At 39.0% G+C, this 27,334-nt stretch overlaps 1 protein-coding gene across 2 annotated transcripts in view; it reads left to right on the forward strand.

Moving 5' to 3' along the window:
- Positions 1 to 27,334, forward strand: part of abcf1 (ATP-binding cassette, sub-family F (GCN20), member 1) — a 546,353-nt gene that overhangs the window by 363,726 nt on the left and 155,293 nt on the right. For both annotated transcript variants that reach the window (XM_051920392.1, XM_051920395.1), the window contains 3 exons: positions 21,113 to 21,239; positions 26,453 to 26,490; positions 27,036 to 27,155. In XM_051920392.1, coding sequence (XP_051776352.1) covers positions 21,182 to 21,239; positions 26,453 to 26,490; positions 27,036 to 27,155 — 216 coding nt within the window. In that variant the 5' untranslated portion in view covers positions 21,113 to 21,181. The remainder of the gene's footprint in view (positions 1 to 21,112; positions 21,240 to 26,452; positions 26,491 to 27,035; positions 27,156 to 27,334) is intronic.

The raw sequence follows: 27,334 nt of genomic DNA on the forward strand, positions 1-27,334 counted from the left end.
AAAGAAATATTCCAATAGATCTTTCTAATGTGCCATGCTATGGGTTCTTTACTTCCTTTGTTCATCATCTACACCTTTACACTCCAATATATCTCATACATTCATTAATGTATTTCGGGTTACCCAACACCGGGGGTTGGCGAGCGATGCGAGCAGGGGGCGGAGCCCCCTTGTATCTTTATAGATCAAGAATACACCAGTTCTTCAAATGAGGCCCTTTATAGGCAAAGACAAGTTCTGCAATTAGAATGCAACCTCTTGACAACAAAAACGGAACAGCTTATCTTTAAATCTTAACATCATCACTATGAACACAGAGAGAAGTCTAATAATATCTTATTCCCAACAAATCCACAAGCATAAAGTTTGCAACACATTTACAGAAATTACCAGATGGAGACAAAATCATTGACCATAAAATTATAACCCACACATTTAGAGAGTACAATAAGTCCTTATGTTCTATTCTGTTTAAAGAAGATAAGACAATCTAACAAGTTTTTGATGCATTACAAATACGACAGCTAAATACTCTTAGTGCAGTGTAACTGGACAAACGTCTGACACTCTCAGAATTACTGGATGCTATAAACTCACTCCAGCATGGCAAAACAGCAGGCCTTGGTGGGTACCAAATTGAATTTTATTAAAAAAAAAAAAAAAAAAAAAAAAAAATTCTCAAGTAATTAGCTCCACTATTATTAGTGGATATTTATTATTCACAATACCTTCTTTCTCAAAGACAATCGCATCAACAACCAGGATTTCTCTTCTTTCCCTAACTCCTCCAATGACTTCCTCCCTAAAGTGTTGTCCTCTTCCTCCTGACTCTGACTTTTTGAATGAATAGGACAAGTGGCTCCTCTGCTGGCACCCACAGTTCTCAGCAGGGCTGTCTAACAGCACTACAAGTCCCATAATTCATGACAGGGTTGGAATAGGTTGTGAAGCCCAGGGATACTGCCATTTAGTGTGTTGGGGAGGCTCTGCGTTGACTTCCGGTTTGAGTGAACGCTGGCGGGACTGGTTGCTGCTGCTCGCCGGTAACTAGACTAGTGATTTTGATGGTATTTTTTTGCCATTTTTGCTGACATTTCTGTGTGGCTGTGTATGCTGTGTATGCATTTAGCTTCAGCCTAACCCCCGTTTTGTTTGAAACTTACCGGTTTGTTCTCTGGACACCTGAGCTGCCTGTGGCCTCGCCTACAGTGTGGACTGGTAGGATATTCACCTAGTTAATGTTTGTTTGGAGTCTTCTGTCGCTCATTATCCAACCTGCGACTGGCCTCCTCCAGTGCCCAGCTGCTGAGCTTCTTCAACTGCGTCTGCTTCAGTCTGCGCCTCTGCTGTCGGTGCTGTATTTCGACCCGAACGTCATACTTCTTCCTCCTCGGAGATACATTCATCGTGTGTCCCGCCAGAGATTCCGAACGGATGCCTTGAGAGGAATTAACTCTTTTTGGTCTGATTTTCGGCACCCTCCACATAACACAGATAGGAACGCTGACCATAGTGTGTTGGCCAGCTTAGCTCGGTCAACTAGCACCACTTGTCGCAAGAAAACATAGTTAAAGTAGGTGGAGACCTACCATCATGTGGGCTTATCCCATTGGATTCTTTCCCATTTTTTGCGCGATTCTCTATTTTTGCTCGGACCTACCTTTACTCTCTGGTCTTTTGGAGGTTTGGGACCCTCTATAGATTACAGAAGCACCCTTTACCATCTCTGTGGCCTTTATTACCATACAAGGATGCTTCAATCTTATGTCCTGCAATTTTGTCGAAGTAAGCACTACTCGGTTTTCTTCCAATATGTTTAAAACCCCTTTGCACTGTGTCCCTTTCTCTATGCTCTCTGTGACCTTCATAGTCTAAGAAGCCATCTCTGCGACCTAAGGATCAGATAGGGGCAGACCTAATAAATCTGTGAGAATTGTTGAAGTAAGTCCTGTTTGGTTCCCTTCACTTTCTTCCGGGTCCTTTTCACACTGTATTTCTCTGTTTTATGGCACAGGACCTGGATACATGAGTAGCTCTATTGACTACTACCACTGGATCCAGTCCAAGACTTTGTATCTTTCTATTGTTTTGACTGGTGCACTTGCAGTTTCTTCTATTCTCTTTAACATTGATATAAAGATGCTTTAAGAGCATTTTCAGTTATGTTACCAGGGTTTCCAGCTCATCAGCATTGATTTATAGTTCACGCGGTACAGGTCGGGGAGAACTGCATATTTTTCCATCGGCACACTCCTACCTGAAAGAGAGACTCAGCTCTTGCGCATATCTATCCAGGATCCCTGGTGCGTTCTGGGAGGTGTAGTACAGAAGGTTGTCAGAACACCCAGCCTGGCTTGGTACTATCCCTGTTTGGCTGAAAACCAGAAACATTTCCCAGCTTGCTTTGTCATCTTCAGCGGAGAGGCAATACTCACTGCTGTTGCCTTTAAATCTTTCTTTTCACTGCTGTGTTTTATCACTTGTAACTGTGGGCTTGAACTGCCATCTTGGTTTTACTGGCATGCTTTGCGGTCTCCCTGGTGGTTTGATCTGGCCAATAGGAGTCCAGTGACGTCAATGCCGATCTGGCCCTTCAGCATATCTCAGCCATCTTGCCTGGGTGTGGAGGAATAGAAAGGATGATGACACAGCACTGCCGCTTCTCATAGAAGGATTGTGCGGGCTTCTAAAATCCAGACCCTCAGACAACACATACCTGTGCTCCTGTCTCATTGAAGTAAGTGTAGCAGGTTCTTAGTGGGTGAGGAGGGCAACACAACACTTTCTTGCCACCACAAGAACCACCACGCAGCACTTTACAATTTTACTCTAGGTTCGGTTAAAGGAGGCATGAAAGACAGAGCAACAAATATGTATAATAAAATAATTGGCAGATTTATTAAAACAATAACAAAAACAAAACAGATTGTGATCTAATAAAAATGAGAAATATATATGTATCTATTACATCCATTAAACAAGAGTCCAAAACCATTTAACAACGATTAACCAGTTAAAGAATTCAATTTTCTTGCTTATTTGTTCTCAGATGAGATGCATAACTCGCTGTCATGAAAGTTCTAGAATTCAAACATGAAGACGTGAAGTCAATGTGCGCAATGAAAGAAGGGCAGGAAAAAACAATCTGCAGTACAATTACAAAATCGTTTTTTTTTTTTCTTTTCTAATATTAATGAGATCTCAGTTATATTTCCGTTCTAATTTATAATAAATACACAGATAATGCATAAACATATGAATAATTAACATAGTTTTACTATATTCACTAGTCATGAAAATATGAAAAAATATCTTAACGAAGTGGGAAAAAAAAAACATTTCAAATATAATACAGTCTCTTTTCCACAAAGGAGAACAACAGAATTGGCTCAACTAAAGTATTAAGTATTCTCTCAAATTGGCAAATACAGCGTAAAATATTCAAAACCACCAAATGCTATTTACTGAGACTATAATTTTTTATTTTTTTTAAGTAAGGCATTAATACAGTTACACAACTAATTACATATAACACAAACACTAGGTGCCATGTGGATTGCTTTAAACAGTTTTGTTTTCTTTTACCGGAGTTCTTGAGAAAAAAAATCATAGAAAGCAGAAACTATTAATACTTGTAGAGATGAAATTACAACATAGAAAGTTTTTTTAAAATTCGAACTGTATTCCTACTTATTATATTAAATTCTAACTTGCAAAAAAAAAAAGAAATAAAACTCTTTTAACTCTTTAACTTTACGGAGTTTCCTTCTCTAACGACTGCTGTGCAGAAAATCTTTCAACCTTTCACCTCCCAAGATACCCCTCCACTCTCCAAACAATTCAAATTAAAAGTCCTGTTACTAATACATACATTTTTTAGTAATCAGCTTTAAAGTGGGTTATATAAGTATCGCCAAAAGAGTCAAGTGCAGTATCATCAAAGTAATCTGTCTTCTCCTGCTGGTTGTTTTCAGGTTCCCCGTCACGGGTCTCGTTCCTTTCATTGTTTTCCTGGCATTGATTGAAGCATGCGGTGCCTACAGATTGCCTATCCCCCCAAAGGTTTATCCCCCTTTTCCCCCAGTTTTTCCCCATTATATAAAGTCACTGTGGGTTATTCTGTAAACAGTTTGCCTGAGGGTTTTGACACCACAAAGTTTAATAAAATGACAGATTCCAGCCACTTTGACAGCCAGGAATATCCTGCTGACTGCACCAGTTGTGGAAAACTGGGGGCACCACAGAGCCCCAAACCTTAGACACAACTGACACACACAGTCACGGGTTCAAATACAGGATATTTATTACCCACAATACCTTCCTTCACAAAGCCGATCACAACTACAAAACCAGGATTTCTCTTCTTTCTCTAACTCCTCTCCAGACATCTGACTTTCTTCCTCAAGTGTTGTCCTCTTCCTCCTGACTCTGACTTTTTGCACCAGGTCAAGTGGCTCCTTTTATCGGACCCAGGAGTACTTCCGGTGTCATGGCATAGCCCGACAGAAGTACTTCTGGGTTGATTGGAAGCATAGCTCTCTGTAGCACCCTCTGGTGGTACCCACAGATCCCAGCAGGGCTTCCTCACTGAACTTCAACTCCCATGATTCATGGTGGGTATAGAAATAGCTCGCAAAGCGCAGGGATGCTGCCATTTAGTGTGTTTGGGAGGCATATAGTTTTAAAACGAAGCCTCCTTCCATCATTCTGTCACATTGTCCCCCCGGCCTGTTAATGGAATGGAACCAGTCCTGGCTGGGACACCCAACCATGTTTGTGACCCTTTACAGTAATATACTCACCCATAAAATCTAACATATAGATAGATACTTTATTAATCCCAAGGGGAAATTCACATACTCCAGCAGCAGCATACTGATACAAAAAACAATATTAAATTAAAGATTGATAATAATAATAATAATAATAATGCAGGTAAAAACAGACAATAACTTTGTATAATGTTAATGTTTACCCCATTCCCGCCCCCCCCCCCCCCCCCCCCCCCCCCCCCACCACCACCGGGTGGAATTGAAGAGTCGCATAGTTTGGGGAGGAACGATCTTCTCAGTCTGTCAGTGGAGCAGGACAGTGACAGCAGTCTGTCGCTGAAGCTGCTATTCTGTCTGGAGATGACACTGTTTAGAAGCAGAAAAAGCATCTGACATGGATAAATGGGACTACCTATACACCACATTGCACAAATTTAGGTATGGTCCAGATATATGTGCATGGATAAAACTACTTTATACCAGTCCAGAAGTCTCTGTTGGTATTTACAACATTATCTGAAACTACTTCAAACTTCAACATGGTACTCGACAAGGATGCCCCCGATCACCATTGCTTTTTGCATTTGCCTTTGAGCCATTGGCTGTTCACTTAAAGGGGATTATCAGAGAAGAACAGAAAATATCACTATATGCAGATGATATGGTACTACATACAGTGGTGTGAAAAACTATTTGCCCCCTTCCTGATTTCTTATTCTTTTGCATGTTTGTCACACAAAATGTTTCTGATCATCAAACACATTTAACCATTAGTCAAATATAACACAAGTAAACACAAAATGCAGTTTTTAAATGATGGTTTTTATTATTTAGGGAGAAAAAAAATCCAAACCTACATGGCCCTGTGTGAAAAAGTAATTTCCCCCTTGTTAAAAAATAACCTAACTGTGGTGTATCACACCTGAGTTCAATTTCCGTAGCCACCCCCAGGCCTGATTACTGCCACACCTGTTTCAATCAAGAAATCACTTAAATAGGAGCTGCCTGACACAGAGAAGTAGACCAAAAGCACCTCAAAAGCTAGACATCATGCCAAGATCCAAAGAAATTCAGGAACAAATGAGAACAGAAGTAATTGAGATCTATCAGTCTGGTAAAGGTTATAAAGCCATTTCTAAAGCTTTGGGACTCCAGCGAACCACAGTGAGAGCCATTATCCACAAATGGCAAAAACATGGAACAGTGGTGAACCTTCCCAGGAGTGGCCGGCTGACCAAAATTACCCCAAGAGCGCAGAGACGACTCATCCGAGAGGTCACAAAAGACCCCAGGACAACGTCTAAAGAACTGCAGGCCTCACTTGCCTCAATTAAGGTCAGTGTTCACGACTCCACCATAAGAAAGAGACTGGGCAAAAACGGCCTGCATGGCAGATTTCCAAGACGCAAACCACTGTTAAGCAAAAAGAACATTAGGGCTCGTCTCAATTTTGCTAAGAAACATCTCAATGATTGCCAAGACTTTTGGGAAAATACCTTGTGGACTGATGAGTCAAAAGTTGAACTTTTTGGAAGGCAAATGTCCCGTTACATCTGGCGTAAAAGGAACACAGCATTTCAGAAAAAGAACATCATACCAACAGTAAAATATGGTGGTGGTAGTGTGATGGTCTGGGGTTGTTTTGCTGCTTCAGGACCTGGAAGGCTTGCTGTGATAGATGGAACCATGAATTCTACTGTCTACCAAAAATCCTGAAGGAGAATGTCCGGCCATCTGTTCGTCAACTCAAGCTGAAGCGATCTTTGGTGCTGCAACAGGACAATGACCCAAAACACACCAGCAAATCCACCTCTGAATGGCTGAAGAAAAACAAAATGAAGACTTTGGAGTGGCCTAGTCAAAGTCCTGACCTGAATCCAATTGAGATGCTATGGCATGACCTTAAAAAGACGGTTCATGCTAGAAAACCCTCAAATAAAGCTGAATTACAACAATTTTGCAAAGATGAGTGGGCCAAAATTCCTCCAGAGCGCTGTAATAGACTCATTGCAAGTTATCGCAAATGCTTGATTGCAGTTATTGCTGCTAAGGGTGGCCCAACCAGTTATTAGGTTCAGGGGGCAATTACTTTTTCACACAGGGCCATGTAGGTTTGGATTTTTTTTTCTCCCTAAATAATAAAAGCCACCATTTACAAACTGCATTTTGTGTTTACTTGTGTTATATTTGACTAATGGTTAAATGTGTTTGATGATCAGAAACATTTTGTGTGACAAACATGCAAAAGAATAAGAAATCAGGAAGGGGGCAAATAGTTTTTCACACCACTGTATATCAGACTCACAAAACTTCCTTACCAGTAGTCCCTATTGTCCATCCATCCATCCATTATCCAACCTGCTATATCCTAACTACAGGGTCACGGGGGGTCTGCTGGAGCCAATTCCAGCCAACAAAGGGCGCAAGGCAGGAAACAAACAAACCCCGGGCAGGGCACCAGCCCACCGCAGTAGTCCCTATTGTGCTAGAAGAATTTCAGGTTGTGTTAATAAGTTTACATACTCTGGCAGAATTTCTGAAATATTGGCCATTGTTTGGAAAATATAAGTACTCCTACAGAAAGCTTTCCTTTTAATAATTGTGTGTGCCCTTTTTAAAATCATAATGATAACTGAAATCACCCAAATGAGCCTGATCAAAAGTTTACATACCCTTGAATGTTTGGGCTGATAATATACGCACAGGTTCAAATTAAGGGTAATTAAGGCAGGGTGTCCACACCTGTAACCTCTTTGATTTCAATCCATGTCTGTGTATAAATAGTCAATTTAAATTCATGCAGAGTTGCACTGACTTTGCTGGATACCAAGCCATGGGGAATGCAAAAGAACTGTCAAAGGACTTGCGAGAAAATGTTGTTGGTTTGTATAAATCTGTTAAAGGATATAAAAAGATATCCGGAGATCTGAAAATACCTGTCAGTAGTGTTCAAACTGTGATAAAATAAAGTGGAAAGTTAGGGGTTCTGTTGTTACCATGCCTCAGTCAGGTAGACCAACCAAGTTTTCAGCCACAGCTGCCAGGATCAAACTTGTCAAACTGCCAAGAAAATCCCAGAGGCCACTACAGCTGCGATATAAGCTTCTCTGCAAACACATGGTGTTACTGTTTCAAGATGTACAATAAGGAGGTACTTGAACAAAAATGGGTTGCACGGTCGAGTGGCAAGACAAAAGCCTTTATTGTGCCAATGCCACAAACCAGCCCATTTACAGTATGCCAACCACCATCTAGACAAGCCTCAAAACTTCTGGAACAAAGTTCTTTGCAGTGATGAGACCAAAATTGAACTTGATGGTCATAACCATAAACGCTATGTTTAGAGAGGATGCAACAAGACCCATGACAAAAAGTACGCCATTCTTGCTGTGAGCCATTGAGGATCCCTGATGTTCCAGGGGTATGTGAGCTACAGCGGCACAGGTAACTTGGTGAAAATTGATAATAAGATGCATGCAGCATGTTACGGGTAAATATTGGAGGACAACTTGCATTCATCAGCAGGGAACTTGCTTGGATTTTCCCACGTGACAATGATCCAAAATACAAGGCCAAGTTGACTCTTTGGTGGCTACAGAAGAAAAAAGTGAGTGAGCAGAGTGGCCATCATAGTCTCAGTTTCATTGAGCCACTTTGGGGCAGTTCTGAAAGATGCAGTTCATGCAAGACAACCCCAAGAATTTACGGGACCTGGAGGCTTTTTGTCAAGAAGAATGGGCACCTCTACCACCAGAGAAAATCAAGGGATTCATCCATAACTCTCACAAAAGACTGCATGTCATCATTGATGCTAAAGGGGGCAATAAACAGTGTTAAGAACTAAGGGTATACAAACTTTTTAACAGAGACCATTTCATTGTTTTCCTTATTAATATGTTTTGTTTAATGGTTGCCTGTTCTGTGATGCTTTATAGTTTAATTCAGAATCCGTTAAAAGTAAATTAAATGTCTTTTGCATGATCAGTCATCATTTATTTACAGTGTGGTACACATCTTAAGGTTTGGCCTTGGTATGTAAACATATGAGCAAAACTGTATCTGGATTTATAATTAATTTGAAAAAAAAGTATACTTTTTCCACTGAATTATCTAGCACACAGTACAACAGTAGACTGGACACCTACCCATTTATGTCATCAGATCAGTTTAAATACCTAGGGGTAAACATCACAAGTAAATATAAAGATCTTTTCCAACAACATTTTGCTATAAACATGGAAAAAATTTAAACAAGATGCAAACAGATGGTCTATCGTCTATCTTGCATTTAGCAAGGAGAATCGATACTGTCAAGATGAACATCCTTCCAAAGCTACTGTTTCTATTTCAGAATATCCCAATATACATTAACAAACCCTTCTTTAAGAAATTAGACTCAATTATAACTTCATTTATTATTGAGAATTAAAGACATCTGCACAATCAAAGGGCGACTCTGCAAAGACCTAAAGCAGAAGGGTGGCATGGCACTACCTAACTTTCAGTTTTATTACTGGGTGGCAAATATAGAAGCTATAAAGACCTGGGGCCTCATGTGTAACTCTGTGTGTAGAATTCACACTAAAACATGATGTATGGACAAAAGTGGAAATGTGTGTATGCACAAAAAAAATTCAGATATACAAAACAGTGCGTAAGCCAACTTCCATGCACTTCACCTCCATAAATCCCAGTCAGTGTGAAATGTAATGCACGTGGATGCGCCTGCCGTCCCACCCTCTCCTCCTATAATTTTGCAAATTTTACTCTGAAAATCAATATGAATATCTCCTTCCGTTCAGTGTTTGGTTAAAACACAATGGCAAAAGCATGTGAAAAAAGAATTACAGCGAATGCGAAGTGGATGCAAGGAAAAAGTACTATTTGTTGGCTTAAGTAATCGTATAAACAACAGAAGGAGGTTGATTGAGTGATACAGAGTGGTGGAGGCACTCGAAAGTTCAAATTCAGAAAGTTGCACAGTGCCTGAAGTGAAAAAAAGAAGTGGTCAGATATCAAAGTTGCCGTGAAAAGGTGAGTCGTAGCCCACTATCTTAGTGTCATTCGGATGAGTGTTATGGTACAGAGACAAGAAAAAATAGGGACACAGTGAAGAAAAAAAGGCAGAAATGTCGACTTTAATCTTGAAATTTCCACTTTAATCTTGTAGTTTATTTTGTCATTAGAGTAGAATATCGTAAATTTCATCTTAAAATCAGTGTTTAGTTTACTACAGTTTCTTAGAACCCATCGTAACTAAAGTAGCACATTAAATGATTTGTATTCTATGTGTTCTATGTGAATCCCTATTTTAAACGGGCTCTCTCTTACAGGAGTGCGCTGGCACTGATCTCCACAAAGAATACATTACATTCATGATATTACAGCTCTGTGAACAATTTAAATATGAAGATGTATATTTGATACCGTTTTCATGATGAAATGCATTAAAGCATGTATTAAACGTGGGGGCCTGGTGGCGTAGTAATAGCAATGAGCTGGCGCCCCATCCAGGGATTGTTCCTGCCTCCTGCAAGATGGTTGCTGGGACATGTGCGGCCCTCGGTGAAATAATTTATTGCAGCAGTACCATCTCTTTCAAATGTACCAGCCCCCAATTCCTTTCCTACCTTTTCTTTCTTCATGTAATCAATCACCACACAATAAGCTCTGTAATAAATGTCAAACCAGCTGTAAGCTTAGAACGCCGATTCTAAAGAACTTTTAAGGAGCATTGAAAAATCTTCATAATACATGTTTAATTATTCCATCCATATACTCATCCAGGGTTGTGCCAGTCCCAGCAAGCATACAGCGTGAGGCAGAACCAATCCCTGGACAGGGCGCCAGCTCATTGCTACTGCTGCACCACCATGCCCACACTTTTAATTATTAACAATATACACTATTTACAGTGCATCCAGAAAGTATTCACAGCGCTTCACTTTTTCCACCTTTTGTTATGTTACAGCCTTATTCCAAAATGGATTCAATTCATTTTTTCCTCAGAATTCTGCACACAACACCCCATAATGACAACGCGAAAAAAGTTTACTTGAGGTTTTTGCAAATTTATTAAAAATAAAAATACTGAGAATTCACATGTACATACAGTAAGTATTCACAGCCTTTGCTCAATACTTTGTCGATGCACCTTTGGCAGCAATTACAGCCTCAGGTCTTGTTGAATATGATACCACAAGCTTGGCACACTTATCCTTGGCCAGTTTAGCCCATTCCTCTTTGCAGCACCTCTCAAGCTCCATCAGATTGGATGGGAAGCGTCGGTGCACAGCCATTTTAAGATCTCTCCAGAGATGTTCAATCGGATTCAAGTCTGGGCTCTGGCTGGGCCACTCAAGGACATTCACAGAGTTATCCTGAAGCCACTCCTTTGATATCTTGGCTGTGTGCTTAGGGTCGTTGTCCTGCTGAAAGATGAACCGTCACCCCAGTCTGAGGTCAAGAGCGCTCTGGAGCAGGTTTTCATTCAGGATGTCTCTGTACATTGCTGCAGTCATCTTTCCCTTTATCCTGACTAGTCTCCCAGTTCCTGCCGCTGAAAAACATCCTCACCGCATGATGCTGCCACCACCATGCTTCACTGTAGGGATGGTATTGGCCTGGTGATGAGCTGTGTCTGGTTTCCTCCAAACGTGACGCCTGGCATTCACACCAAAGAGTTCAATCTTTGTCTCATCAGACCAAAGAATTTTCTTTCTCATGGTCTGAGAGTCCTTCAGGTGGCCTTTTGGCAAACTCCAGGTGGGCTGCCATGTGCCTTTTACCTAAGGAGTGGCTTCCGTCTGGCCACTCTACCATACAGGCCTGATTGGTGGATTGCAGGCAGAGTTGATTGCCCTTCTGGAAGGTTCTCCTCTCTCCACAGAGGACCTCTGGAGCTCTGACAGAGTGACCATCGGGTTCTTGGTCACCTCCCTGACTAAGGCCCTTCTCCCCCGATCGCTCAATTTAGATGGCTGGCCATCTCTAGGAAGAGTCCTGGTGGTTTTGAACTTCTTCCACTTACGGATGATGGACGCCACTGTGCTCATTGGGACCTTCAAAGCAGCAGAAATTTTTCTGTAACCTTCCCCAGATATGTGCCTCGAGACAATCCTATCTTGGAGGTGTACAGACAATTCCTTTAACTTCATGCTTGGTTTGTGCTCTGACATAAACTGTCAACTGTGGGACCTTATTTAGACAAGTGTGTGCCTTTCCAAATCATGTCCAGTCAACTGAATTTACCACAGGTGGACACCAATTAAGCTGCAGAAACATCTCAAGGATGATCAGGGGAAACAGGATGCACCTGAGCTCAATTTTGAGCTTCACGGCAAAGGCTGTGAATACTTATGTACATGTGCTTTCTCAATTTTTTTATTTTTAATAAATTTGCAAAAACCTCAAGTAAACTTTTTTCACGTTGTCATTATGGGGTGTTGTGTGTAGAATTCTGAGGAAAAAAATTAATTTAATCCATTTTGGAATAAGGCTGTAACATAACAAAATGTGGAAAAAGTGATGCGCTGTGAATACTTTCCGGATGCACTGTAAATGATGTTAAAAATGTATCTGTATAATGTAATATACATACTTGAATGCCATTCCATGCACCATTTTATTGTTACAGAATGATTACAATCAAGTGAATTAAATTTGTAAACAATATGCAATTAATTTTGGTGTATTTGATAAATCCTGTGTCACTGATATGAATATGAAAAACAAAGGTAAATGTCACTGAAGCAGTAGCACTGTTTTGGCACTGGGTGCCACAAGTTTACAAAGCTGTCCAGAAATGTGCATTTTTAAGAAAAGGGGCTACTGTGAAAATGTGCATAGCTTTATGCCAAGTTTAGTTTTTATACATTTCAAAGTGTGCAAGGCAACGGGCGTACACACCGTTTATACATGAAGCCCCTGGACATTGACACAAATTGATGAATATACACAAACCTGATCTGCAACAGAAATAAATTTATTCTGTACTTATTTATATGCTGTGCTTTGTGCTCCAGTAAATACAAACTGTCGTACATGTATTGGCCTGGCCTGCCTGCAGTCTTGACCTGTCCCCAGTAGAGTTTGCATTGAGAGTTTTGAATTGAAAAATGTGACGACGACAACCCCATACTGTTACACACCTTACGAGGTGTTTGCAGGAAGAATCCATCCATCCATTTTCCAACCCGCTGAATCCGAACACAGGGTCACGGGGGTCTGCTGGAGCCAATCCCAGCCAACACAGGGCACAAGGCAGGGAACCAATCCCGGGCAGGGTGCCAACCCACCGCAGGACACACACAAACACACCCCACACACCAAGCACACACTAGGGCCCAATTTAGAATCACCAATGCAGGAAGAATGTTAAAAAATAACACCTGTGATGCTTCATTGCTTGGTATCCTAAGTGCCAAAATGTCTTATAAGTGTTGTGAGTAGGAATGGTGACATTAGAAAGTGGTGATTGCTTTACTGTCCCAACTTTTTTTGGAATGTGTTGCAGGCCTGAAATGCAGGAATGGATGTATATTAACAAATGAAGTAAAGTTAACCAGACAAAACATTAAACATCTTGTGTTCGTACTGTCTGCAATAAAATAAGTCAAAGTAAATTTAAGAATCACTGCAGTTTTTTTTTGTCTTTTATTTGCTTTTTCAGTACCGTCCCAACTGTTTCTGATTTGGGGTTGTATTTTTAATTGGAAAAAAGTGACATTCTTGCTTAGGATCTGTTCAAAACCTTTTAAAAATATGTCAAGATCTAATTAACATTTTAGAATAAACATTTCAATCGAGGAAAATGACACTTCCCCTTCTTTGTTGATTTTTAAAGATTTGCTCTTGCTTTTGGCTCTTCTTTCTTTCTCCAAGGTGTGGGTTGAATTCTGTTTTGTTAAGTTTGACTCGATTGTATATAATGTTATCTTCGTTGTATAAGTTAGACTTGATCGTATGCAATGTTATTTTCTTCAAATAAAATAAAAAAGAAAATGACAATTGCAATAACAGTAAAAGTGCAATTAATCGTTCAGCATTAGCCTTGACCCAACTAAGCTAACTGAGACTAAATTAATCTGCTGTCAGGTGACTCATGCAAAAAGTTTGCCAGAAATTTTTTTTTTTTCTCAGATATTTAATTCACAGAAAATTTGAAGCAGAACAGTGTAATGCACAGTGTAACAGATGTGCATTCCTCATGGATATATATTTGTTGCTTGGTGCACAAGCTCACCTGAATGAGCATGCTCAGCCAAGAAAGCTTATCTCTTTGTTGAATGCACATGTCTGCCTTACAAAGCTTTATGTCAGTTATAGTCTAAGCAACTAGTCTGCTCCCTGTCTTTTGAAGACCACACTTATTAGAAGACTAGAGCAGCCACGTGCCTTGGTATTTTCCTCGCACCTTGCAGTGGACAGTTCCACATAAAGCCTGAGCAGTCAGAGTGTTTCTATCCTTGCCATTTTTTGAAGATGTTTCACAGTAGATTGTGACTGCTGAATGAAATGTGCTGGCTCTTTACCATCTTTATATGTGATGACTAAAACTATCCAATATCATCAACACATCTGTAGTTGTATGAGCTCAACATTTATAATCATTATCACTTTTTAAACATGGCACTACTAGGATTGTCATGACTGATCAAGTTATTTGACTCAAAAAAGTATCCATGATTAATATTTATGTCTTCATTGCAGAGGGCAAATATGGAATTGATAAGGGTCTCAGCAAAATGTGACAATGGTTTAATAGCATTTCACTTTGAAACTGAAAGAAACTGTATTTACTGTAGGTGTCAGTATTGTAAAAGTGAGCTAGGAGGTTTCATTTCTATGGCATGAAAATAGTGCTGGGCGGTATACCGGTTCATTACAAAAAACGTTTTTTATTTTTGTTATGATATGGATTTTTCTTATACTGCAATACTGGTTTAAATAGCCTAGACAACTATTCGTTCGCAATGTGGCGCAGCGGGAAACTGTTTAAGGGGGGACCTTTTTCACTGCTGCACTGCTAAACTCGAATGCAACGGAGTACATGCGTTAGTGGAGGTATTGAAAGGTGAAAATGGACAGAGAACATTCTGAAACTGAAGCTGTAGCAGACGATAAAGTTGAACATGATGACACAGAAGAACATTTGCCGAAAAAAGGAACCGTGTCTGTTGTCTGTAGATATTTTGGTTTTAAAAGGTTGGATGTGGACCATTATGTTCAACTGTATGAATACTGTTTCTATACTACTGGATAAAACTGCAAGCCAAGTTGTACTTGTTTTATTTTTTTTTTTTCCAATAATGTGTAATGTACCTGGGTACTGTGTAATAGTGTGACGGCATGTTGAATTTATTCTCAACATTTCCACTTTAGTCTCGATGCTTATGGCGAGAATAAAGTCGACATATTGACTTTATTCTTGTAATTTGTCATTAAAGTAGAACATCGTAAACTAAACTTCATCTTAAAATCAATATTTAATTTACTATATTTTCTCAAACCCCGTCATAAGTTATGTAGCACATTAAATGCTTTGTGTTAAGTGTTCCCCAAGCCATGTTAATCGCTACGTGCTTCATAAACTGACTTCCTCTTGCACTAAGAGGAGGCGCAGGCAGCAATCACCACACAGAATACATTAATTTCATGATATTCCTGCTCCCAGAACATTTAGAATGCTAAGATAAATACTTGATATTTTCATGATGAAATATATTCAAGCATGTATTAATCATGTGGGGGCATGGTGGCGTTGAGGGTGCACTGATGCTCTGCCGCAAGGGGGTCCCTGGTGTTTCCTGCCTTGAATTTGCATGTATTTCTGGTGAGTTTACTCGGCGTGCTTCAGTTTTTTTCAAAAGCATGTAGGATATGGGGTTTTGTAAAGCTATGTTGACCCTGCTAGTGTATGTATTGCTCGTATTCACCTTGCGATGTGCTGGCGCCACGTTCACGATTTGCTCCTGCCTCGCACACAGTGCTTGCTGGGATGGGCGCAACCCCGAATGGATGGCATAGTTAACCATGTATAATGAAGATTTTTTTAAAGTTCTGAACACTCCGTGGTGTAAGTTTATAACTAGGTTTAATTTCACAAAGACGTTTATCGTGTGGTGATTGGTTACTGTATGTGGAGAAAGAAAAAGATAGGAACTGCGGGTTTGGTACGTCAGACAGCACGCGTGCAATAAAGAAAGCCCGCTCAGAAGAACATCCATTGAATTCTGTGTTTGTGTCTCTGACCACCAGATCACAAACCCAATATTTACTCAATATTTAAGTTAAACCTGTGCGCTACCCATTCATACATCCAGTTTTTTGGAGCCTTGTCACACTTGCCATAAAGTTCTCTACACTGAACGTACACCTGGGGACCCCTTACTGCGAGGGAGTAGCACTACCGTGCATGTTTAATACCTGCTTTAATGCATTTCATCATGAAATTGCTATTTAGCATTCTACTTTTTCAGAGAGCAGGAATATCATGAAGTGGATGTATTGTGTGCGATGATCGCTGCCGGAACCTCCTCTTAGTGTAGAGGAAGTCAGTTTAAGAAGCGCGTAGCAATTAACATCTGGGTGGGGGAACACTTAACACAAATCATTTAATGTGCTACATTAACTTATGACGGGATTTGAGAAAATCTAGTAAATTAAATATTGATTTTAGGGTCAAGTTTAGTTTACAACATTCTACTTTAATGACAAAATAAGCCATGAGAATAAAGTGGAAATATCCACTTTAATCTCAACATATAGTTGTTTTTTTTTCTTCACCGTGGCCCTAATACGCTTCCGTAGGGCTATACCACAAATAGCATTATAAAGGGAAGTTGCAGTTTTATTATTTATGTACAGTGATCCCTCGCTATATCGCGCTTCGCCTTTCGCGGCTTCACTCTATCGCAGATTTTATATGTAAGCATATTTAAATATATATCGCAGATTTTTTGCTGGTTCGCGGATTTCTGAGGACAATGGGTCTTTTAATTTCTGGTACATGCTTCCTCAGTTGGTTTGCCCAGTTGATTTCATACAAGGGACGCTATTGGCAGATGGCTGAGAAGCTACCCAACTTACTTTTCTCTCTCTCTCTCTTGCGCTGACTTTCTCTGATCTTGACGTAGGGGGTGTGAGCAGGGGGGCTGTTCGCACACCTAGACGATACGGACGCTCGTCTAAAAATGCTGAAAGATTATCTTCACGTTGCTATCTTCTGTGCAGCTGCTTCCTGAAGCGACATGCTGCACAGTGCTTCGCATACTTAAAAGCTCGAAGGGCACGTATTGATTTTTGACTGTTTTTCTCTGTCTCTCTCTCTCTCTCTCTCTCTCTCTCTCTCTCTCTGAGGGGGTGTGAGCTGCCGCCTTCAACAGCTTTGTACCGGTGGTGCTTCGCATACTTAAAAGCCAAACAGCCCTATTGATTTGTTTGCTTTCCTTTGTCTTTCTGACAGTCTGTGCTCCTGACGCGCACTCCTTTGAAGAGGAAGATATGTTTGCATTCTTTTAATTGTGAGACAGAACTGTCATCTCTGTCTTGGCATGGAGCACAGTTTAAACTTTTGAAAAAGAGACAAATGTTTGTTTGCAGTGTTTGAATAACGTTCCTGTCTCTCTACAACCCCCTGTGTTTCTGCGCAAATCTGTGACCCAAGCATGACAATATAAAAATAACCATATAAACATATGGTTTCTACTTCGCGGATTTTCTTATTTTGCGGGTGGCTCTGGAACGCAACCCCCGCGATGGAGGAGGGATTACTGTATATAGCTTAGCTTGAAGCAAGATCCATATTAATGCAGTTTGCCTTAATGATGGTTCAGTTGGTAAAGATGTCATTACCAAGTTGCACTTTTTATTTTATTTTAATTTGGTGAATACTGTGTAATGCACCTGGGCTTTAAAGTCTTGGAAGTAATAGTATTATTACTGGAAGTTGCACTATTATTTATTGTATTGTTATTATTTATTAGTTTAAATATTATGCAGTTTAATGATGGTAAAGTTGCTTAAAAAGTCACTTTAACTTGTCAGTGAACAGAGATTGTTAACATTAACAAAGTGTAGTTGGTTTACAAAAAATACTATTTATTCCATTTCTAAGACATTATTCCATTTCTAAGACATGTTCAGTGCAATACAACTTTTGACAAGCACCTCTCGATATTTTACTAAGTCTAAATGCCTTTTTGGATGGTTGAAAATATGTTGTCAAATTTTTAGTTTAAGTTGTTTGCAAACTTTATTCAATAAAAAGGTTCTATATTTTGACTGCATCTGTCATTCAATGTGATTCCTTCTCTTCATTAGTGCCCCCCCTTGAAAACTATCACTTTATGGGGTCATGCAAACCTGTATTAATACTTGTGTGCACATTAAAATGTTTTTTGTACAATGTACAATTCTCATGACAATGGAATAGGTTTTTTTTTGCCAGTAATTGCAGTGGAAAATGTGGTTAACATCCACTCAAGCATGGGAAAAAAATACCATCCAATACCGTGAAACCGGTATAATTTTGAAAAATACCGTGATATAGAATTTTGGTCATACCGCCCAGCACTACATGAAAATATAAAAAAATTTTCCCCATGACTCCACCTACCCCTCTCACAACCACTGAAACATTCAAACTGAAATGACTGACAAACAAGAACACTAATTATAAAGGGGAAGAAAGGAGAAAATGACAGACAAGCTTGTGCTAGTTTGGAATTTTAAAGTGAAATTAATGAGTAGGACACAGTGATGTGACTATGGACAGCTAGTCAGCCCTTCATTGAGTCTTATTTCAGTAACAGATGGGCGAAAATGATTTTACTTAAAATTTAACTTGCCTCAGCATTGAAGAATTCCTTCTCATAATACTGTTTCAAAGTGGATGATTAAATTCCAGTGGTGAAAAACATGTATGTTTGGACTGTAGAGAGCTGTATTAATGCCTTAAAATATCCAAAGGTTGAGACAAGCTGCAGATATTCAAAACAATGTCATCTAGTAGCATTAAATATTTCAAACCTTTATAATACAACTGTATATTGCAGTAGTGATTATTATACAGAGCTCATAGATTAAAAATGATAATGTGAACACAGTAAAACAAACCTGCAATAAATAAGGATCACATTGTCTTGTTCACCCCGATTCTGTTGTATTTTGCTCAATAAGATGGATTAACACCATTGTCTCCTTCATTCACGATTGGTGCTTTTATAACGATCTGTGTTTCATATTACAGCCAATTGCATTGGGAAATCTCGTAATTATCCAGAACAGCTTTCAAGGGATGAAGTCTTGGGATGAGTATGACTTCAAGTGCCATATAGCTACCTAAATAAGTAAAAGCAAAAACTGTAACAAAGCACTATAGAGAGTGATTAATGCCATCAGCCCAATGAACTACAGTGTGATATAGCTGGTCCGCAGCTCCAAAAGAATGGCAGTTTTTTAAATAAATAATCGCCGCACTCATGGCTTAAGGAAGAGGGGCCGTGGTAGTGTGGCGGGAGCGTTTCCTGGGCGCGATGTGGGCGTGGGTGTTTCCGCACTGAAGTGCACAGGTATGGGATCACCCGTGTCTGTAATTGATGCTGGGAGCTGCTAATCGCCTCACTTGTGCCACATCCCCGTTATAAATAGGAGAAACGTGAGTGTGGAGGGGAGAAATAATGGAGAAATAAAGAGAAAGAAATGACTGGAAAAAGAACAAGCAAGAAAGAGAGCGGAGGTTAGGGGAAGAAAAAGGCAGAAGGCGTGGAGAGCTGGTGCAGCAGCGAGCGAGTGAGTGACTGCTCACTGGTGAATGCAGGCAGCTGGGAGGAGAGCCCAGAAGAAGTGTTTGGCCGACACTTGGGGGCAGAAAGAAGTGACCACTCCAGCTGAGCGCTTCAGAGGAGCAGGAGTGACTGGCAGTGTGGACGATTTGCCGTGGAAGGCAGTGGGAGTCGAGGAGGCTTGGGAGGGAGAGCCCCAGCGTGAATACCCTGTTCGCTGGGGACCTGAGTCTTGGTCTGGTGAGTGAGCTGTACATAGCCACTGGACTGAAGGCTACCGGACCAGGAGGAGTGTCAACTGCAGTTGCAGGTACGGTGACTCCCCTGTTGCACGGCCCGTATGGGAGAAGCAGGGGAGCTGCCAGCTTAAAGAAGGCGGCACTGGGCTTTGAAAAGAGGACAGCTTCCAGCCTGTTGTTTTTAACCTTGTTTTAAAGGATTATTGTTTTTAACCTCCACTTTTATTACCTTATTTTTATGGATTTTTTGAAGCACTGCACTATGGATACTGTTTTGGTTTTGTTTGGTTTGTTCTTAATAAAAGCACTTGGACACTTTTACACCATCCCCTTGTTCCCAGTGTGATTTGTCCTCATTGCACAGCTCATCCGGTTACATTACTGACGGTGTTGGGTTCGAGAGGCTCCCAGAAGTAGAAGTAAGGTGGGAGCATGACCCACATCGTCGTATACAGAAGTCATATTGTTGCCTTATTCCATTAAAGAAACCCAAATCAAAACTGCCTAAGCATATAGATAAAAGTATAGGGAAGTATTCATGGAAGAGGAACGTCTTCAGAGGTGTTTCAGTAGAAGACAAGGGACACTGCGGAATGGATGAAGGTTAGCAGCTTGTTCCATCGTCAATCAGTTATTATTATTATTACAGAAATTGCTGCCATTGTTTAAGATCCCCACAATTTTCAAAATGTCATCTTTTTCTGCTTCTTAAATAGGTGGCTGGGACTAACTGTTGTGGGGTTCTTTTGAGTTCCATAAATGTAATTAATAAACAGTCCTTTTTAAGAGCACATTTTATTCTTGAAGAAGTAGAAACATTTTTAGAATATTTCAGCAATAAAGCGCAAATAAAAATTAAATTTAAATAAAACATAGCTCCATTACTGTCTTTTCAGGATTAATAAAATTCAAACTCATCTTCTCCATCTATGAGTGGTAGGGGTGTCACATTTAAGACTGAGCAGAAAGACAAACTTTTTAGCCAAGGGAAAGCCTAATTGCATTTGCAAGATCCACTTTTATTTACTTTTATTAATAAATGTTATGTTTGAAACTAAATCCTGCCATGTAAAAGCATACCATTTACTGGCCTGTATATTACAAGATGTACAATAGCTGGTTAAAACTAGTTCTGAGAAACACTTGAAAAAGTTGCATTACACACAAAATTTTATTTGCAAATCTCTGGAATTCAGTGTTTTCCAATGGGATTTTAATGTAAACTGATTGATTTGTGTCATTTTTATATGGAAACTCTTTGGTGGTGACCATTATTGTTTGCATCTAAATCTAAACTTTTTTTTCTACTCCATAGCCTCAGAAAAAGAAAAAAAACAAAAAACCAAGCAGGGTGAAAGATAAGGATGATGACAATGAAGATGTAATGGAAAAACTAAAACAATTAACTGTGCAGAGCAGTGAAGAAGAAATAGAAGAAGAAGGCAAGTTTAATTTAACTTATGAATATACTTTTACTGAATATTTACAGAAATAAAATTGGTCTTCAATTTGTCTTTTTTACAGTCATTTTTGCCTGATTCAAGTGCTCTGTACATCTCACCCATTTAGATTTTTATCCAAAATGTCTTATTTTTTTAAAAAAGTGGTTCTTGATAGCCGTAACCCCAGTAATCAACAAACATTTAACTAAACTTTGTGCAGGAAAAACAGGCAGCAAATGTCACCAAAACACTAAAATATTAAATAACATTTCCAGTAAAATACTGGTAGGTACAGTGGCTCTGAAGGGCAAAATGCAAACAAAAAAAATTGAAAACACAAGCTAAAAATTCACATCAGAGGCAAAGTAAAAATTAGGATGAAAATGGAAACAAAAATCAAAACAGAAATGACATCACCTAGATAATGAGGAACTTAGAATTAGCAATGAGAAATAGAAAAATTCTAAGAAGGCATTTTGTTGAACTTGAGTGGTCCTCTAAAACATGATTCTCCACTTTTCAAGGCTGCAGCATGAACTTAAAGCAGTAGCGCTCTCTCCTTGTTCAGAAATATTGATGTAATTCTTGGGGCAGAGCTGGTGCTGCTTATTCCACTTATGTCAGCCTCAGGTGCCTCATAGCAGACATGCTGATCTGCTGCATCCAGGCTTATGACAAAATCTGGTTGTGAAAGGGAAACAGGCAGTTCAAAAAGTTCAAGCTGCTATTGTGATCATCTGTATGTGTCCTTTTTAAAACAGTAACAAATAAAATAGAAGCGTCTAACAAATGAGTCATTGCTCTTAGAACCGGGTGATTGCTCCAGACAGGCAGCTATGTGCACAGATGGCAGGGTTTCAGACTAAGTTTACCTAATTTTGCAGATTTTGTTGTTTATTCAATCTCTCATATGATTTTTCATCAAGTATAATAAATAATCACACTAACAAAATGGATGCAATGGAATTTAGTGCTGGTGCCTTCGAATCTGGGCAAAGACTCTGCTGATGTGCAATGTGTGTGATCTCTTCATGTGTGCGTGAGTTTCCATCTCATTCTCTGGGTACACCAGAGCATACAGTGCATCCAGAAAGTATTCACAGCGCATCACTTTTTCCATATTTTGTTATGTTACAGCCTTATTCCAAAATGGATTAATTTCATTTTTTCCTCAGAATTCTACACACAACACCCCATAATGACAACATGAAAAAAGTTTACTCGAGATTTTTCCAAATTTATTAAAAATAAAAAAATTGAGAAATCACATGTACATAAGTATTCACAGCCTTTGCCATGAAGCTCAAAATTGAGCTCAGGTGCATCCTGTTTCCCCTGATCATCCTTGAATTGTTTCTGCAACTTAATTGGAGTCCACCTGTGGTAAATTCAGTTGATTGGACATGATTTGGAAAGGAAAGGCACACACCTGTCTGTATAAGGTCCCACAGTTGATGGTTCATGTCAGAGCACAAACCAAGCGTGAAATCAAAGGAATTGTCTGTAGACCTCCAAGACAGGATTGTCTCGAGGCACAAATCTGGGGAAGGTTACAGAAAAATTTCTGCTGCTTTGAAGGTCCCAATGAGCACAGTGGCCTCCATCATCTGTAAGTGGAAGAAGTTTAAAACCACCAGGACTCTTCCTAGAGCTGGCCGGCCATCTAAACTGAGCGATCGGGGGAGAAGGGCCTTAGTCAGGGAGGTGACCAAGAACCCGATGGTCACTCTGTCAGAGCTCCAGAGGTCCTCTGTGGAGAGAGGAGATCCTTCCAGAAGGACAACCATCTCTGCAGCAATCCACCAATCAGGCCTGTATGGTAGAGTGGCCAGACGGAAGCCACTCCTTAGTAAAAGGCACATGGCAGCCCGCCTGGAGTTTGCCAAAAGGCACCTGAAGGACTCTCAGACCATGAGAAACAAAATTCTCTGGTCTGATGAGACAAAGATTGAACTCTTTGGTGTGAATGCCAGGTGTCACATTTGGAGGAAACCAGGCACCGCTCATCACCAGGCCAGTACCATCCCTACAGTGAAGCATGGTGGTGGCAGCATCATGCTGTGGGGATGTTTTTCAGCGGCAGGAACTGGGAGACTAGTCAGGATAAAGGGAAAGATGACTTCAGCAATGTACAGAGACATCCTGGATGAAAACCTACTCCAGAGCGCTCTTGACCTCAGACTGGGGCGACGGTTCATCTTTTAGCAGGACAACAACCCTAAGCACACTGCCAAGATATCAAAGGAGTGGCTTCAGGACAACTCTGTGAATGTCCTTGAGTGGCCCAGCCAGAGCCCAGACTTGAATCCGATTGAACATCTCTGGAGAGATCTTAAAATGGCTGTGCACCGACGCTTCCCATCCAATCTGATGGAGCTTGAGAGGTGCTGCAAAGAGGAATGGGTGAAACAGGCCAAGGATAGGTGTGCCAAGCTTGTGGCATCATATTCAAAAAGACTTGAGGCTGTAATTGCTACCAAAGTTGCATCGACAAAGTATTGAGCAAAGGCTGTGAATACTTATGTACATGTGATTTCTCAGTTTTTTTATTTTTAATAAAGTTGCAAAAATCTCAAGTAAACTTTTTTCACGTTTTCATTATGGGGTGTTGTGTGTAGAATTCTGAGGAAAAAATTAATTTAATCCATTTTGGAATAAGGCTGTAACATAACAAAATGTGGAAAAAGTGATGCGCTGTGAATACTTTCTGGATGCACTGTATGTTGTCACCCATAAACTTGTTCAGTATAAGTGAAAGTCGGTGTCTTTGACTGTACTTTGCAATGGACTGGCAATCAGTACTCCAACACGACCATGGGCTCCCTGCAACTACAAGCTGTATATGTGGATTTTAAAGTGGAGTCATGTTACTTTTTTTTTTTTGTTTGCACTTTGCCTTTTGGGGCCACCATAGGTAGGGCTGTAAGGCTATACTTATTCCAAAATGTTGTTTTTTCTTTTTTTACCTGGAAGGGCACATATCTAATACAAAAGTATTGTAGACAAAGTGAAATATGTAGATGTTGACATCAGTGTGTGCAAAGTTGAATTCCTTCTCCAGTTTTTGAATCTGTCTTGCAGTAATTTCTGTTTTTAAAATAAAAAAAATCTTTTGAAAGAAATTAGTAGACTAACACAAACAACTACAGTGACACAAACTAGTTGCTATCAACATTACCAATGCTCATGACAGTCCTTAACACATTGTTGAGTTTTTGCCAATAGTCTGGTTTTATGAAAATGTACTTTCACTGGACATGCCAGTTTACATTTCTGTTGTCTGAGTTGTTAGATTGCCATTTTCCTAACGGATTAAATTTTTTTTTTTTAGTTTCATTAAACAACTACATAAACTAGCATTTTTCTTATTTTAGTCTGTTAGTTTGAGATGTTCCTTGTCTGTATGCATTCTCTTTGTGAAACATTTTGTCATAACTATGAATTTTACTAATGTTTTGTGTTTTTTATAGTCCTTTGTACAGTGTGTGTGTATTGTCATTAACAATTGAGGATAGTATTTACGGAGTTTTAACACAAGTTTTTAATTTATGCCCATTTAAGATATGCATATTCCTTCAACTAAATCAGTCTTTAGCAGTGCATTTAAGTCAAAAGTCGTTAAAATTGTTTTTTTACTTTGACATATCTGTGTCTCATATGCTGTGCCAATTTAAAAATTAATACACTGGCCCTGTTTTCTTATTGCCTTCTTTTCAACTTGCCTTTTTGGAAGGCTTTCAAATTCAGATTGTATTTTCCCAAGTAGTATTTTGTTAAAAGTCTGGGTTTAAGGCCATTTTTTAAGTTTAAATATAAAATCATAAATAATAACCGATGTTTCTCAATCCCAATTAATCCAATTTGGGGTTGTAAGGGTGAATAGAACTAATAATGCACACCTACTCATAGTGAAAATTAGCCTAAACTTCATGTCTGAGTGATTGTGGGTGAACAGCCCATGCAGACACGGGGAGATTGTGCAAACACCAATTGCTGTGATATAAGCACTTCATGTTAGGAATCTGTGTATGTCTACTAGGGCTGTCAGATTGAATCTCAGTCTTTGAATATAATTCAGATATATTACAAAAAGAATCTATTGAATTCCTAACACTGACATTTGGATGTAAACAAACAATTGTTGACTTTTTTTTTTTACCTCATACTAATTTCAACATACTTGTTCTAGACACGTTGTAACTGTAAAACCAGCCATAATCATTTTCTGCTTTTTTTCTAATTTTAGGTATGAAATATATTGTTCAAGCCCCTCTACTCTTCTGCTCTCTGTAGTTAATAGAAGCCTACAAAACTATTCTCTATTTTTTTTAAAAAAAACTTCCATATTTGTTAATCATATTTGCAAATCAAGCAACTTGAACAAAAAAAAAATACAATATGTTAATTGTGTGCATTGTTTTTGTCATTGTTGATTTCTTTTACTCTTGTTTAGTTGTGTACTGTTTGTTTAGTATGTAACCACATATGGAACTTCAGAATGGGTTTAACAAATATCCTCACATTTGCTATCCTTAATATTGTTGTATAATGGAGTTATCTAAAACAATAGGTCAAAGTGGTGGTTCTTTTGAGGTTTAATTCAGTTTGCTTATTTCTCGTTTTAAGTTATTACTGTCAAGTTTTGCTGAAGTTTTGAATGTTATTTTTAAAGAGCTACTCATTTCATGGGCTGAATATTCTGAATTTCTGATATTCTTGAAAGAATAAATCTAAAGGTGATATCAGTATGTCATAGGTTTCATGCAATTATTACATACAAAGAATTTAAAATAAAATACTGCATTTTGTGTAACTTTAGGCTGGATTAAAATGATTACTAAAATGGGGACATTGTAACTTTTTCTGGGATTTTCTTTGTAATCATTCTATTTAAATGTATTTTTTTATATAGCAAAACTTTCTGATTCCTGTTTATACTATGAACTGGTGTCAGGTTGTTGGTAATTTTTTTTGCTTTTACTGATCCTTTTAGGAGATTGGCGATGTTTGTGGTCACCATGAAAAGGAAGATTTTGACTTTTTTTATTTAAACTGGTGAATTAATATTAATAATTAATGTTTTATGTACCACAGTACTTGCATAGACAGTACAGTACTGTGTACATTTTTAACTGTATGCTGTGCTTTGAGATTGCTAGATGTGTTGTGTACAATAACAATAAATCAAATTAAATTTTTTATATTATTTTCAGTTGTTCCCCCAGCCAACAAAGGAAGAAGTAAAAATAAGGTAAATTTCTGTACATTTTTAGTGTTTTGATGGGGTATTTAATTTTAAAAAGTGCTCATTCAAAGTTTGAGACCCAAAAATCAATTTGTTGGTAGCAGTAGTATTGTCAATTGCACAGAGTCAATTGAAATTTTTTCTTGCATGTGTAAACAAAATGTAGTGTTTTGCCACTCTGACACCATGGTACACAAGAATATCTGGGAACGCTTGAGATTGATAATCCAAATTATGATACCAATACCCAGTAGTTTACACATTGTGTAAAAATGTTACTCTTAATACAGTAGCAAGGGAGAAGCGATCAAGCCAGATTTTCAAAAGGGATTGTAGCAGTATAATATCTGGAAGATATGGGTCTCGGCCAAATGTCTGAGAGTTTGGTGGAAAGGCAATTTTGCTCTTTTGTGAGTCTTGGCAATTTTGTAGACATTATCACACACATCCAGGCCCACAAAATTTGGAGTTGGAGTGTGAAGATAGATGACTCATTGGGTTGGTAGTACCTGAAGGACAGTGTGATGTTAATATAGATTTTGTCTTCACAGGATAGAAACCTTTTCACTGCTTTAAGCCTAGATAAAAGCAGTGAAGATGAGGAGGATCAGGAAGAAATTAAAAAGACAATCAGCAAATCAAGCAGCTTGAACAAGAACAAGAAAAATATGGTATGTTAATTGTATGCATTGTTTTTTTTTCTCTTGTCCAGTTATGTAGTGCTTATTTAGTATGTAGCCACATACTGAACTTTAGAAGGAGTTTAACAAATATTCTCACATTTACTATCTTTAATCTTGTTATATAATGGAGTTATTTGGTACACTTTATTTTTTGATATTTGGTACAC

This window comes from Erpetoichthys calabaricus, chromosome 1, assembly GCF_900747795.2.
Source record: "Erpetoichthys calabaricus chromosome 1, fErpCal1.3, whole genome shotgun sequence".
NCBI lineage: Eukaryota > Metazoa > Chordata > Cladistia > Polypteriformes > Polypteridae > Erpetoichthys > Erpetoichthys calabaricus.